At 36.3% G+C, this 15,817-nt stretch overlaps 1 protein-coding gene across 3 annotated transcripts in view; it reads right to left on the minus strand.

The window, feature by feature from the left end:
- Positions 1–2,427: 2,427 nt before the first annotated feature.
- Positions 2,428–15,817, minus strand: part of LOC114654091 (lysine-specific demethylase 4C-like) — a 980,420-nt gene continuing 967,030 nt past the window's right edge. For all 3 annotated transcript variants that reach the window (XM_051930015.1, XM_051930013.1, XM_051930014.1), the window contains exon 22: positions 2,428–3,174. In XM_051930015.1, the coding sequence (XP_051785975.1) occupies positions 3,007–3,174 (168 nt within the window). In that variant the 3' untranslated portion in view covers positions 2,428–3,006. The remainder of the gene's footprint in view (positions 3,175–15,817) is intronic.

Genomic DNA, 15,817 nt, shown 5'->3' on the forward strand with positions numbered 1-15,817 from the left:
TCTGTGTCACATCATCAATAAACACTAGTGTTCCCGTGCCACTGGCAGCCATGCATGCCCAAGCCATCACACTGCCTCCACTATGTTTTACAGATGATGTGGTATGCTTTGGATAATGAGCTGTTCCACGCCTTCTCCATACTTTTTTCTTGCCATCATTCTGGTAGAGGTTGATGTTGGTTTCATCTGTCCAAAGAATGTTTTTCCAGAACTGTGCTGGCTTTTTTAGATGTTCTTTAGCAAAGTCCAATCTAGCCTTTCTATTCTTGAGGCTTATGAGTGGCTTGCACCTTGCAGTGCACCCTCTGTATTTACTTTTATGCAGTCTTCTCTTTATGGTAGACTTGGATATCGATACTCCTACCCCCTGGAGAGTGTTGTTCATTTGGTTGGCTGTTGTGAAGGGGTTTCTCTTCACCATGGAAATGATTCTGTGATCACCCACCACTGTTGTCTTCCGTGGACGTCCAGGTCTTTTTGCGTTGCTGAGTTCACCAGTGCTTGCTTTCCTTCTCAGGATGTACCAAACTGTAGATTTGGCCACTCGTAATATTGTAGCAATTTCTCGGATGGGTTTTTTCTGTTTTCGCAGCTTAAGGATGGCTTCTTTCACCTGCATGGAGAGCTCCTTTGACCGCATGTTGTCTGTTCACGGCAAAATCTTCCACATGCAAGCACCACACCTCAAATCAACTCCAGGCCTTTTATCTGCTTAATTGATAATGACATAACGACGGACTTGCCCACACCTTCCCATGAAATAGCCTTTGAGTCAATTGTCCAATTACTTTTGAGCCCCTGAAATGAAGGGATTGTGTTAAAAAATGCTTTAGTTGTCTCACATTTTTATGCAATCGTTTTGTTCACCCCACTGAATTAAAACTGAAAGTCTGCACTTCAACTGCATCTGAGTTGTTTCATTTAAAATTCATTGTGGTAATGTACAGAACCAAAATTAGAAAAAAGTTGTCTCTGTCCAAATATTTATGGACCTAACTGTATTACATTAATATATATAATTTCAATTTATCTAACATATAAAAACTGCATAAAGAATATGTGAAGTGGAGCATTTCTTGAAGAAGAGGAGGAAGGGCTCTAGCTAAGAGTGGATTATTAACTGCATTGGGGTCAGTTACAACATTCCTCATTGTCTACTGCTTGGATTGTTTCACACATCTCTATAATGAAAAAGAAAAATATCTACTTTTGCACAGTATTATTCTTAACCTTTCTCAGTTACACTTACTGTTCTGTCTCTGTACCACCACAATTCTTTAGCTCCTTTGTCTCTACACAGTAGTGGTTTCCAAGTCTGTTCCTGGGGGGGTCCGCGGTAGCTGCAGGTTTTCATTCTAACCTTTTTCTTAATTGGTAACCAGTTTTTGCTGCTAATTAACTCCTTTCCCTTTCACTTTAATTGACTTGTTTTTTAAGATTTGTTTTTAGATTTGTTTTTTTTTTAAGATTCTAATTTCTTCATTGTACCTCTGAATTTCTTCATTTCTTTCCTTAAATGACACACAAACAGAAATGAAATGTGAAGTCAGTCAACTAACAGAAGACCAACTAAGTCAGGGCCTCAAACACCAACCAATTTCACTCCAACCAGTTGCTTAATTAGGCTCTGATTCTTGTTGTTAATTAAACCTGTTCTTTAATTCCACGGCTTGTTGCTGCTTTCGTTATACAATAGCATGCATGTCCGAAATTATTGATTTTTCTCTTTTCTAAGAACTCTGTTAAAATGTTTTGGGGACCTGAGCAAATCAGCATTCCCAAGAGCTTTATCTTTCTTTATTTTCATATATTGTATGATGGACACAGTTTCCTGATCATGTTTTGGCTCATTTTGTATCTCATTATTGTTTGGCTGCTAATTAAGGAGGAAGAAACAATTAAGGGGTCTGAGTCTTCAAAAGCAAGTCAAATAAAATTAATTCAAAAGAAGTTAATTAGCAGCAAAAACAGGTCAATAATTAAGAAAAGGATCAGAATGAAAACCTGCAGCTTCTGCGGCTCTCCAGGACCAGAGTTGGGGACCCCGCTCTACAGTATATAGTGAATGAGCAACTCAGTCACACCCTTGAGTAAAAAAAAAAAAAAATTTTTAAATTTTAAAATCCCCAAAAATCTCTTTATAGTGAGTTTCACAATAGGCAAATTGCACTCAGAATAAATTTTAGCATCAGTTTTACAGAACTTTTATGCAAAAAGAAACTTGGCTCTTTCATTTTCAACAATTTAGTAGCGCTTTTCACTGTTAAATGTACATTTTTTACAAGACTCTTTTCTGGGTCACCTACGTAAGCTTGACACCATATAACTCAAATGATTTAAAAGGGGCTTAAATAACTGAATGGACAGTACAAGTACACATGATATAGATGCACAGAGTACCCTGTATCAAAAAAAAGAAAAAAAAAACATGACAAAACTACCATCTTTATTTTTGAATGTTCATTAGTCAACAATATTTTTAAAGGAAGCCCAAATAAATTACAAAAAGGGGAAATATACTTCCGATTATAAACATGAAAAAATTATTAATCTTAAGGGAAAAAATAAATCACAAAACAGTAGAAGGTACTTTTCGACATGCCTGAAAAATAATAGAAACTTTACTCTTTGTACTTTATTTAAATATAGAAAATCTGCTAAATTACACAGTAGGTAAGCATTCTAGAAGAAGAATAAAGAGAGAGAACAAAATGCTACTCAGCTTAGAAATCTTTAAAAAATACAAGAGTTGAAAATATTAAAACATTTACAAAATAAGCATAAATATGTTTTAATATCTTTGATGTGTAAAAAAACAGATAATGAAACACATAATTTATACATGGTGTAAGTATTTATTGTGTGTGAAATCTAGTGTGAGCAAATACACTTCCCTGATTTATATCAATGTTTTAGAAGAAATTTTACATGATCAACCATCAAAAAATTAATTACTCCCATCCTTTTATGATGAAATGGCTTCAATGGCTTCTTTTCTTATTGTCCCTAGTGTCCCTGATGTTTGAAGCTGCTTTTAAGGAAGGTCCGGTATCCCGGGTCATCAACATATTCATTTTTAAATCTTGAGCTCAATACTCGTTTCCTTTTCCTTTGCCCTTGCATCGTGTCTTCTGCACAAAAAGTGTCTTCAAAACGCATGGTGGATGCCGTAGACTGAAAAGAGAGAAAGGAGAAGATTTTCACATAGTTCTATACCACAAAACCACACCCCGAGGGGGGGCTCAAATGCAAGTATGCTTGAAGTACTCTAATATTTTCACCTATATTAACACTTTTGCAAAGCCTACTCTCACCATGTCTGTCGCAGCTGTAGCTTCTTGGATAAGAGGGATGGAAGGGTTCCATTGGTTCCTACCATGTGGTCAAGTTACATTTCCTCCAAATTTTCTTATATATATTTATATTTTCAGTTTATTGTATTTTCTTTTGATTTCAGTGGCACCAAAGATTGATTGTTACAAATGAATACTTAACACTAGAATTACCAAAGCCTACGAAAAAACTCGTAAATCCAGCCTACCTTAAATCCCTTTGCACCTCTCTGTCAGCGTCTTTTGTCTTGGTAATGTGCAGATCAAGACAAGCAGCAAGCAGCCTACTATTCCATCCCCCCCCACCGCTGCAGAACGGGCACAAAGTTCTCCCAGTACCTGCCTTGATTGATTATCTGGGAGTGAAGTGCTGGAGTTTTAGAATGGAAATAATATATCTTTATTTGGAACACATGATTTTCATGTGTGTTCCGTTTCTACAATAATCTGTGTAAACACATCGTTAAAACAGAAACATTTTTCATATTTTAGTAATAAATGACAAAATATAGACAAACTATATAATGTGTAAAACCTGAAGTCCAAAGATCAAAGAAGCACTTTCACAAAAGGTTCAAGGATGATGCAACAGCTTCTGTAGCGTAGTGGCAAGAACTACTGACTTGTAATCAAGAGTCCACCAGTTCAATCCTGACTGTCTCGTATACTGTATTTACCGTTTTGAGTAGTGATCTGCTCTTATTGTTAAAAGTATACAGTAAAAACATACATTTGATTTGCATTTGTAACAGCCGGTGTAAATTTATAGCACTTGTAAAAGTTAGAGTTTTTTTTCACTTTTATTCTCTCAGTCTCGATCACGATACAACACCCACCCCCCACCCCAGATCTGACGCGGGTGACCTTATGCACCATAAGGTGCATACTAATTCAGCGTGAACAGGAACACTCAATAAAACTGAATAAAAAAAAATTCAAGTGACGGTGAGATACGAAGAAGGTGGATTCACCAGCGTTTGTGTGTCAGCTTTTATCCCTCCAGATCAGAGAATTTCCAGTTCCATTGTCTCAAAACATCACTCACATCTACAGTTATTCCCAGTTTCAGATTAAAAGTAACCGCGTCAGATCTGGGGTGGGGGGTGGTTGTTGTACCGTGATCGTGACTGAGAGAATAAAAGTGAAAAAAAACTCTTTTACGAGTGCTATACATTTACACTGACTGTTACAGACACAAATCAAATGTATGTTTTTATTGTATAATATTAACAATAAGAGTAGCTCACTACTCAAATTGATAAATTTGCAGGGGAGCTGGTTTCGAACACACGACCTCTGGACTATAAGTCAGCAGTTCTAACCACTGCACCACTGTTGCATTGTACTTGCACCTTTTGTGAAAGTGTTTATTTGATATTTGGCCATCAGTTCATGTCTACATTTTGTCATTTATTACTAAAACATGAAAAACGTTTCTGTTTTAATGATGTGTTTACATAGATTGTTGTAGACACAAAACACACATCAAATTATTTCCCCTTACAATTCTGGGTAGCTCACTCCCAGATAATCAATTAAGGCAGGAACTGGGAGAACTTCTTGCCCATTTTGAGGCAGTGAGGGGATGGTATAGCAGGCTGCTTGCTGCTTGGGCTTATCGGCATATTTACAAGACAAAAGAGGCTGACGGAAAGGTGTGAAGGGATTTAAGGTGGGCCGGATTTATGAGTTTTTTCGGAAGCTCTAATAATTCTAGTGTTAAGTAGGTACATAACAGATAAACATGTCTGAGTGACTTAAAAGTAATTTTGCCCTGATACCTTGACTCACACTTGACACTGCTCTAATGTAACAAACTGTGCTCCACAATGTGCCCTTGTCTTCTTTTCAGCCACTGCCCACTAAGTCATGCATTAGAACAGAGTGAGTCAAATTCTACAGAATCTACATTTATAATGTGCATCCCACCTTTATTTGGGTGCTTCCAACAATAGATTAATTTGCTCAAGTGCATCCAATTTTCTTGGACCCACAGAATCCACTGGCTAGTAAAAGTGGTGCATTGAAACAACAGGAAAAACCTTGTGTCTTTTATGGCACTGGTGTGGTAAGGCAGACCTTGTTAGAAATGACAGTACATGGTAGTGTAGGTTAACATACAGTTCTACTTAAAAATCTTTACCTGTCCATGCATCAAAAGTCTAGAAAGAAATACTTATGAAGCAGAAATACAGTGATTATTTCTGAACCTAATATGTAATATAATTAAGAAACTTTAGGCAGTTCTGTGGTGAAAGTGCGAATGTTGAATTAATATCTGGAAAAAATGTTTTAAAATTCAAAATCAAAGAATTTGTATGCCTCAGCACTTGGTTTATTAGTATACCTCCAAAAATACTCAGGTCAAAACTAGCAATATGAATAATACATGTAAGTGTAAAAATTTTTGCTAAATGTTCACATTTGGTTCATTTTCAAGTTGAAACCGTGTGCTAAAGCCCATATATATTCATAAGCTATTTCAGAAATAAAATAATTTGCCATATTAACATTAGGTTAATGTGTCTCACATAAGGGTTTCACAATTAAGTTTGTTTCCTAGTGTGTAACTCCAGTTTACGCCTTACACTTTGACTCAAGAAGGGGCCAGAGCTGCCACGAAAGCTTACATATTGTAATCCACTCAGTGAGCCAATAAAACTGCATCTATAAATGGTTAACATGGTACATCACTCTACTTCTACTTCTAGACATTTGACTGCTTTTGTTATAATAAACTTATTCCTATTGTTGCTGTTGCTGAGAACATACAGTAGTCTTATGTTCCTAAAATTACTACTATTTCTACTGTGTTTTGAGGAGGTTCAGTCCTAAGATGATCCTATTCTCTCCTGTATACTTTAATACTCAGACATAAACAAAAAGCCCCAAATCTCTGCTATAGTCCTCCTGTGTTACACTACCTTTTATATCTACTACCTCAGGCACTAAGACAGAGCACTAAAAGAGGCAGGACAGCAAGTTACACATTTAGTCATATACTATAGATCATTGTTTCTCAAAAGTAGATTACGAGTAGCTGTTGGAGGTTTGCAAGCTGCTGTACTTGGGTTGCAAGTACATGAGGAGAAAAAAAATGCCATTTCAGATACCTATGTGCTCATGGTATAACATCCCCTTCCTCTTACTACTGCTCCATGTCTGCAATCAACAGTGTTGTGTGCTATTTATTCATGCTTCTAATCACACTTGATTAACCAAGGGGAACCCCCTTCTCCTTATACTAGCTTGTCTCATCAAACCCCAGCTATAGGATTTTATTTCTAGTTTGTAATAATCATGCTCATTTCCCCTGCTCTTGTATTTCTGCATGTGGGTCACCAGTGAACTTTATCAGGTAAAACTGGATCCTGAGGTAATTAAGATTGTATAGCACTGCTATAGATAATTTGCCCAAAATAGCAGAGTAAAATGTGAGTGTTGGCAAAATAATATAAATGCAACACACCAGGCAGTGTGGCCTAATGGTTAGAGCTTTTGAATTTAGACCCTGAGGTTGTGGGTGCAAATCCTGCTACTGACAATGTGTTACCACGAGCAAGTCACTTGACTTACCTGTGCTCGAATTGGAAAATCAAAAGAAATGTAATCAATTGCATCATAAATGGTGTAAGTTGCCTTCGCATAAAGGCGACAGCCATATAAGTAAATGTAAAACAACCTGGATAATAATCAGTCTATCGAGCTTAGACAACCAGGTGGGCTCTCTGTCTTAGTATGTTGATTTCTCTTTGCTCCCACATAACCTTTGACTGGAGTGTAAGAAAGCATCATGGCCTGTCTGAATATGGCAGGTAAGAGAGATGGTCTCCTCAGAATAATAAATGCCAGAGCTTTTCTTTGTTACTCTGTCTTTATGTTAGTCTGGCTTTCTTGATGTACCTTCTAGATCAATAGGATATCACAGTGCAGGCTGACTCCCCTGCTTCATTCCAGTCCTGTTTAGGCATAATTCAGCCAATGTTTTTATTTCTAATTCATTCTATCCCTTCCACTCCAGGCTAACTTTGGGAAATTGGTAAATCAATGCAAGTCTTTGCCACCTACTTCAGCTGCCACCTTATTAATGGCGTTTCATCTCATTCCACCTGTATTCCCCCAGGATAGCTGATTTTATTTATGCTAACTCTAGTGTGTAGTAAGTACAACAATTGCTTTCTAAAGTACTCTTTTTTTCTAAGTACATATTTTATCATAACTAGAGGGCTTGCCCCCTGCTCGCTTCGCTCGCCCACCCCCTCCGGGGCATGCTACATGCCAGCCACTTCACATCTCTGCTGCTCGTGTTGTGAAGGGGGGGCTGAACACACACTAAGGAGATGTGGATGGATCAGCTGCTGTCTTGCTGCTCCTGCTGCCAAGCTGTGTGTTCTGCTTGTCGCACTGCTCATCGATCATTTAAAAGCCTGTACAGCAGCTGTTCTCGCTTTGCTCGCTTACCCCCTCCCCCCGGGGCACGCGATGCACCAGCCACTTTGTGTCTCTGCCGCTCGTGTTGTGAAGGTGGGTTGGATGAACGTGCGCTAAAGAGATTCAGATGGATCAGCTGCTGGCTTGCTGCTGCCAAGCTGCGTGTTCTGCTTGTCGCACTGTGCGTCGATCATTTAAAAGTCTGTATAGCAGCTGTCCTTTTGTCTCACCGCGAGACAAGGTACAGGTCTTGCTTCCTAAGGTTGTAATGTCTAGTCTCGCGTGACATCAAAGATAGATAGATAGATAGATAGATACTTTATTAATCTATCTATCTATCTATCTATCTTTGATGTCACGCGAGACTAGACATTACAACCTTAGGTAAGTGTCTCTCCAAGATGATCACGTCTCGACCCAAGATTTTTTTATAGAATAGATAGATATTATTAAACCATCTTCATGACATATTGCCAGTTTTATTTTTGGTATATACAAATTTGTGCTCAACTGCTTCCTTAACAAGTTCTTGATAGTACTTACTGAATTTCTGGTAAATGCAAGGATATCAATGGCTAATAGCAAACACAACAAAAATGATAAAGACCACATTACTGGAGAGACAGAACCACAAAACATATCTGACTGCAGTAAAAATGAAAAACTGCTAAATATACCCTCCATCCATCTATCCTTCCATCCAGCAATTGGAAGTGTGGTTGCCTGGGCCTGTCATGATAGAACTGTGCACAAGGTGTCAGTCTATATCAGTGCATACTCACTCACTCAGAAACAACTTAAACTGGCCAATTATATAAACACACCAGAGTAGGATGTGAGAGGCGAACTGAAGTGTCTGGAGAAAATACGAAACAGACATGGGGACAACGCACAAACAGCGCACAAGCTAGGATTTGAACTCTGGACTCTGAAGCTATGGCGCAGCTGTGCTATGCTCTCACTAATAAATGTATTTTTACCCCACAACTACTGAAATCCATTAGTCTTTATATGAATTCTATAATAATAGGAACTTTTAAACCAGAAAAATACTAACTTAATAAACAAATCACTGTATTTTTGGAATTACTGAATCTCACTTCATAATAACTGATATATACATCTATATACATTGTTTCCCAATATATATTTTTAAATAAATATCTCAAGGTCAAAAACATGTATCTTATTCGACTAACTTTTTAATATAATGTAATGCTTAGCAAGCATTGTAATTTAACACTTCTCTTGTCACAGTGTGGTTCTTCTGTAGGTGATAATTAAACACAATGATCTACACTTTAAATATCTTTGAAAAGTAAGGAGTGAAAGCTAAAACAAACACTACAGAAAAAAGAAAAAACTTTGATATTGATATAATTTATTAAAGAGTTTAATTCAATTAGTAGTGGCATACTGGCAGCAGTAACAGATCAATCAAATGTGTCTGAACAGTTTGAATGCTAAAAAAAATTTCATTTTAGTTAAGGTACACATCAAAACTAACAGTCAATGTTTATGTTATATATAGTACTATACTATAGTGAAAAACACCAAAAATTTTTTAATAAGAACAGTGTATTTTTTTTTAAATTGAAGTGCAGGTATGTTAAGTAACCCCTCAGGTTCATACTATAAGATGGATGCAAGGGCTTAACTAGCAGTCTTGTGGTTCTTAAATCTTCTGTTATAATAATACCACATTTTCTAACATAAGAAACACTGCTGACCTTTAAGTCATTACTATTGTCCTGTCAACAACCTGGCAGATAAATGTTTTGAGCAAAAACTGATAATGAGCATAAAAAAACAAAAACAAACAAAAAAAGATATAAAGTGAAACAAAACCGAAGCACAATACGAGGGGCAATAATCATCGTTGAGAGAACAAGAGGGTCAAAAACAAAAGAACATAGGAGAAAAGAGCACAAAGATAAAGTTTCAATACGCAGATCAGATATGAATTTGCACTCATAGCTGTCCTTTTATCCCGTTGTATCAATTAAACATTGGGCTCGACCTCAGAGGCCACACCTCCAGCAATACTGAAAGCAGACCTAACTACAAAATAAACACTTGCCACCTTTGAGAACCCAAAATTATACCAAATCATGACAACTATAAGTAGTCTTTGGCTTTTGTGGCATAATGGCTTGCCTTCTTTAGCTATTTTAAAACTTAAATATGAATAAAAGATACCGTAGAAAACAAAGGAATTAAAAATGTAAAAAATGCAATAACAAAAATATACCCAATATGATAAAAATCAAAGAATTCTGATGAAGTCTTGAAAAAGCCCTCATACCCTGTTGTAATATAAAACAAAGTACTGAGTATCATCAAATTTGATTGCTGCCAAAAATTTATAAAAAGATGGATATTGTTTGTTTCCTTTGTGTGATCTTTCTTGTACCATGTGACAAAAATGCAAGTACAGGTGCAGCTTAGCGGACTCAGACAATACAGGTCATTGTAACCCCATTTCCCATTGTAACCCCCATTTAGAAAATACAAACACATAACTCCAGTTCTTACATCCTTACACTGGTTCCCGGTTAAGTTTAGGGCAGATTTCAAAATCCTCCTTTTAACATATAAAGCATTAAATGGCAGAGGTCCGGCTTACTCGTCTGAACTTATCATGACTTACAAACCAGAGTGCACATTAAGATCTCAAAATGCCAGTCTGCTTATGATTCCAAGGATTAATAAAATAACAGTGGGAGGTCGAGCTTTTAGTTACAGGGCCCTTAAACTGTGGAATGGTCTGTCTGCTACTATAAGAGATGCCCCTTCAGTCTCAGCTTTTAAATCCCGGCTGAAGACTCACTACTTCAGTTTAGCATATCCTGACTAGAGCTGCTGATTAACTGTACAGACTGCATCTCTGTCGTTAGTCATTAGCACTAAAACATAAGTAACATGATAGTTATAACTTGTTACTGACCCTCACCTATTCTGTTTCTCTTCTCGGTACTCAATTGTGGCACTTGGTGCCACAGCCCACCTGCCATGTTGTTTTGCCTGCCTAAGGTAAAGTCATCCCTGATGGAGGATCACAGGAATTGTGGGGTAGAGGGGTCCTTTAATCAGATTGGCTGGCCCAGTGCTGTCTCAGCTGTGGAATGGCCAAATGGGGGAGGCAGCTTGATGGCTGAGGTCTCCAGGACTCTAAACAAATCCAAATCATATTATGTGATATCATCTACTGTTAAATTCTGCTCCGTACTTGTAAAATTTTTATTTTTATACTGTATTGAGGATTTGTTCTGTTCTGTGTATTATATTGTATTGACTCCCTTCTTTTTGACACCCACTGCACGCCCAACCTACCTCGAAAGGGGTCTGTCTTTGAACTGCCTTTTCCAAGGCTTCTTCCATTTTTTTCCCTACAAGGGTTTTTTTGTGAGTTTTTCCTTGTCTTCTTAGAGAGTCAAGGCTGGGGGGCTGTCAAGTGGCAGGGCCTGTTAAAGCCCATTTTGGCACTTCTTGTGAAATTTTGGGCTCTACAAAAATAAGCTGTATTGTATTGTACTGTATTTTATTTCTGACAGGAACAGAAAGGCCAAATGAGAATGTTACCACACAATATCCTGTACTGACAGCATCAACCTAGTCTGGCATAGCATCAGGTTCAAAATCACTTCTTTCATTGTTAGAAAAGCACACGATTAACACCAAAGACCAAAAGGTGCAGAGATTGCAGCAACACTGGACATGGATAATGTAATAATGCTGTGGGAATAGCAACACTGGAGACCGTGAGCTGCTTTAGACTTCCAGCTGTTGCATGAGGTGGTGGAGGGGATGGATTGTAGATCTATGGTGACTTGGAAGATGTCATGAGAGTTCACTCCAATGAGAACTGCTATGAAAGACGTTCTTTTGCAACTATCAGGTGTATATTGAAAAAAACTGCTTTGATTTTTACATGTGATTTCTTTTTTAATTCAAAAATGTCAATTATCACTTTTTTCATTGTTTTCACAGTATAATTAATTAAATATCAATTTAATTATAAATTATTAAAATTGAATAATTTTTAATATTAAAATCTCTTTAAAGCAAAGGAGTTATTTTATTTGATAATTTTGTCAAAATACAGCTGGAAATGAACATGGTAATGAGTAATAGCAGCAGTCATGGCATACAAAACTCCCATGTTTTTTCTGTGAGTGGAACAGCAGAACCAAGAACTTACATTTGGATCAGCTAGATAAATGCTACCGCTCGGTGCCAAAAACATCATCAGGCCTTAGCTTCGTGAATCCATGCACCATCTAACATCATTGAGGTTATAATAATAATAATAATAAAATGTATTTATATAGCACCTTTGCCAGGCTCAAGGCGCTTAATATACACATATTTTCTGCATAGAACAATAAACAAATAAATACAGGATATACAAAGCATTAAATAGAATAAAAGTAAAAATAAACCACAGTATAATAATACATTCAATACTAAAAGAAATGCCTGAACAAATAACATAATTTGTGATATAACACACACATAAATTACCCTGAGTCTCTAGACAGAGAGGTATAATGAAAGAAGGGCAGAATGTTAGGGTTAAGCTAAAATAATTCCTGAACAGATGATTTTTAAGTTGTCTTTTTACAGAATGAATTTAATCAGCTGATCTAATTAATTTTGGGAGGTCATTCCAAAGTCTGGGCATTATGCAGCTAAAGGCCCTCATAGAGTGCAGGCCAGTGTGGGACATAACAAGATTGCCAGAATCAGAGGACCATATTGGACAAACAGAAGTAGAGCGATGGAGAAAGTCACTGATTTAGTCTGGTGTAAGGACATTTAAAGCTTTGAGGGTTATTAATAGAATTTTATACTTGATCCTGTAAGACACAAGGAGCCAGTGAAGGTGAAGCAGGGTGAATATTATCTGCTTGCTGTTGCTGGTCCACGTAAGGACTCTTGTAACAGAGTTTTGAATAAACTGGAGCTGTGATATAAGATTTGAAGGGGCACCTGCCAATAGGGTGTTACAATAGTCAATGGAGAATGTGATAAAAGCATGCAGCATTAGAAAAGGAGAGGAAAGAGCAAACACAGGGTTGGGTCAATAGGCATCCCCACTTTCCCTAGAATGTGACCCCATTTAAGCTTTACGTTTTTTTGCTTTCATGAAAAAAAATTGATGATAGCACTTTAATGTATTTTGAGGAAATGTGTATTCTTCCATTCATTAAGACCCTAAAAGAGCCTTAGAAAGTCATTTTTCATTTGGAAAACAGCAAGATATTTACTTATGGAAATATTCCAAAAATGTAAAATTATTTCAGTACATGAACAGTGAAAACAACTGATAAAACCATGACCTGTAAAATGGTAAATTTAGAAACTTGCCATTTACTAAGAGCATTTCGTTTTCATTTAAAAATCAGGCCCTGTAAGAAGGTTATATAACTGAAATACATATACAGCTTGAACTTTAACAACTAAAAATAAAGGAGCATTTTTGGGAATGAGTTTGTTACATATTTCAGTTGTTTTTCATTACCACAGGCTAAAGAAAACAAAGAGAAAATTAATTAATATAGTGCAGCATCTCTGGATATTTTTGCTTCAACCTTTCAAACATAAAAAGAGTTGTTGTGTTATGCTTGCTATCACAGCTTCAGTTTTTGGATTTAGAAGAAATGTGTTAAAAGGAATGAGAATGCCTCTGGTTCCATATTCAAAAAACATTTATTAACTTAATTAGCATGTCATGGTGATTTATGCTTTAAATGGTTATGCAGATATATATGTGATTTTAAGCTGTATTAAACAGTTTACACCTAGATTTAGCTAGCAATTAGACACACATATAAATGTATTTTAGCTGCTCTGTACTACGTGATCTGTGAAATAAAGCCCTTTCATTCCGGATGGATACTAGCAAATGCAATACAGGTTAGGGTTAGGGGTAGGTCAGGCACAAAATCTTTCATAAGGACCTACTGGAAAATTCTGGATACAGAGGTAAAGAGAGAGAGAAGAAAACAAGTATATGAAATTATATTGTTTACTGGACTCATTTTTGTAAACAACATTTGAATAAGAGGACTTGCTCATGGACTATCTTTCTACAACATCAGGGAAGCAAATGAAGAGTCAAGACTTAGCCACAAGCACTTGCCCTGCTGGATCAATGACTCTTGTTCTAATGATAAGGAAATGAAAACACTCCGTGTGCAGTATGTAAGATTGTTTGTATGTTCAAAGTTAAACCAGCATTAATTGTCAAGGTAAGGCACTATTTTCTCCGCTGCCCATTTAAAAATGTATATTGTTGGTTTCCAAAAACATTAGGCTACAAGTTAAAAGATCCTATTGTTTTGGTAGTGTGTGCACCTGCAAAATACAGACATGCAATACAAAGTTCCTTAATCTAGGAAGACTTAAAAAAAATCATTTGTACTAAGGAAAAATGGCTGAACCAAGATCTTTGTAAATCGTTTTGTATCATTTATAAAAAAAATTGAGGATAAACTACTGCTAAGATAAAATTATTTTACATGAACTTTTAAACAAGATACTGTACATTGCATAGACTTTCCAAGCACTTCACTATTTGTTAGTCTGCTGATTTTTGAAATGAAGTAAATGCTATTGATAAATAAAGGCTATTGATAAATAAAGAATAATGCAGTTGAAATTTTATTTGACCTTAGTATGTACTGACTTATTTTGCATCTGAAATCAAAGTGAACTTGGTATGAGTAAAAATTGTAATGGTTCGAGCAGATAATACTGTATTTGTAAATGCTTGTCAGATTGATTAATGTAATTAATGTCGCAATTAATATGCTCAACACATATGTGCCTCTTATCCCTTTGAATTCTTATTAATGCTCTGGTATTCAAATAGATTTGATTATAGATATTTAACCCTGCTGAACTAATAACAGTACTCCTCTCTCTCTCACTCACTCACTCACTCACTCAAGCTGCCACTGCCAAACACAGCACAGCACAAGACACAGCTACTTTCTGTTCTATCTTCCTGTTTGCATTGACTCACCAATCAGGTTGAGTTGTACAGAACAAACTTAATACATCAGGCTAACTTAAAACTCACAGTTCACATATACAGTAAGTCCACATGTGAAGACCTTACTTACAGTACCTTTAAGATGCTAATGCAGTGATAAATTCATATATCCCATTTCCTTTTGCATGTATGTCTGTGTTTTAAATTTTGTGCAGGTTTTCCACTAATTTTTAGCATACTGATGAAACTGTTTTCTCAAAATGCATACCAGAAGAAATACTTGGAAATAATTTGGTATACCAGATCAACCAACATATATTTCCCCCTACTAATCACATGTTCGACTATGTGACACTTAAGGCAAATCTGATCTGTGCTAGTTCAAGATCCAGTTCAGGTTATTGTTCTATACACAGTACAATGAGATTCTTACTTTCATGTCTCCCATCAAATAGAGACAATAGTACAATGGTGTCATGTGGAATGATGACCTTTATTGAGAAAGGCAAATTTAAGAACTGCATTATTCCCTGTGAAACACTGCATTAGTAATTTTAACTTAATAATAGAACCTATGCTTTGTAATTGCAAACCAAGAACCTATCCATTAGATATAGACTCAATCAAACTAGTGAAAAAACTTAGTTTAACACATTAAAAGTTTAAGATACAGGTATCCAAAAATTCTAAAAAATTAAATAAGTTACTGACATAGTACTAAGTCAACACAGTATACTACACATTTTTGATTTCTAAATATGGTATATGATATTGTAGAATACCTAAGATGTGGAGGTTGGGCAGCTTTGCTTATTCTAACTGATGTTGGTCTCTGGGGATACTGTTACCTGGAGCTTTTGACAATGTTTTCTATTATTTGGTGTGATTTCATTTACATTTTACTTCTGTTATACTGCTTATCTAACAAGATAGGGGTTTTATGTATACATTCTGTATGGTCTTGTACTTTAATATGTTAAGTATTGAAATTTGTGGAAGTGCTCTAATCTTGTTTTTGGTGAAGAATACTATATAAGGGCAAACTAAACTAAAC

This window comes from Erpetoichthys calabaricus, chromosome 7 (genome assembly GCF_900747795.2).
Source record: "Erpetoichthys calabaricus chromosome 7, fErpCal1.3, whole genome shotgun sequence".
Classification (NCBI taxonomy): Eukaryota; Metazoa; Chordata; class Cladistia; order Polypteriformes; family Polypteridae; genus Erpetoichthys; species Erpetoichthys calabaricus.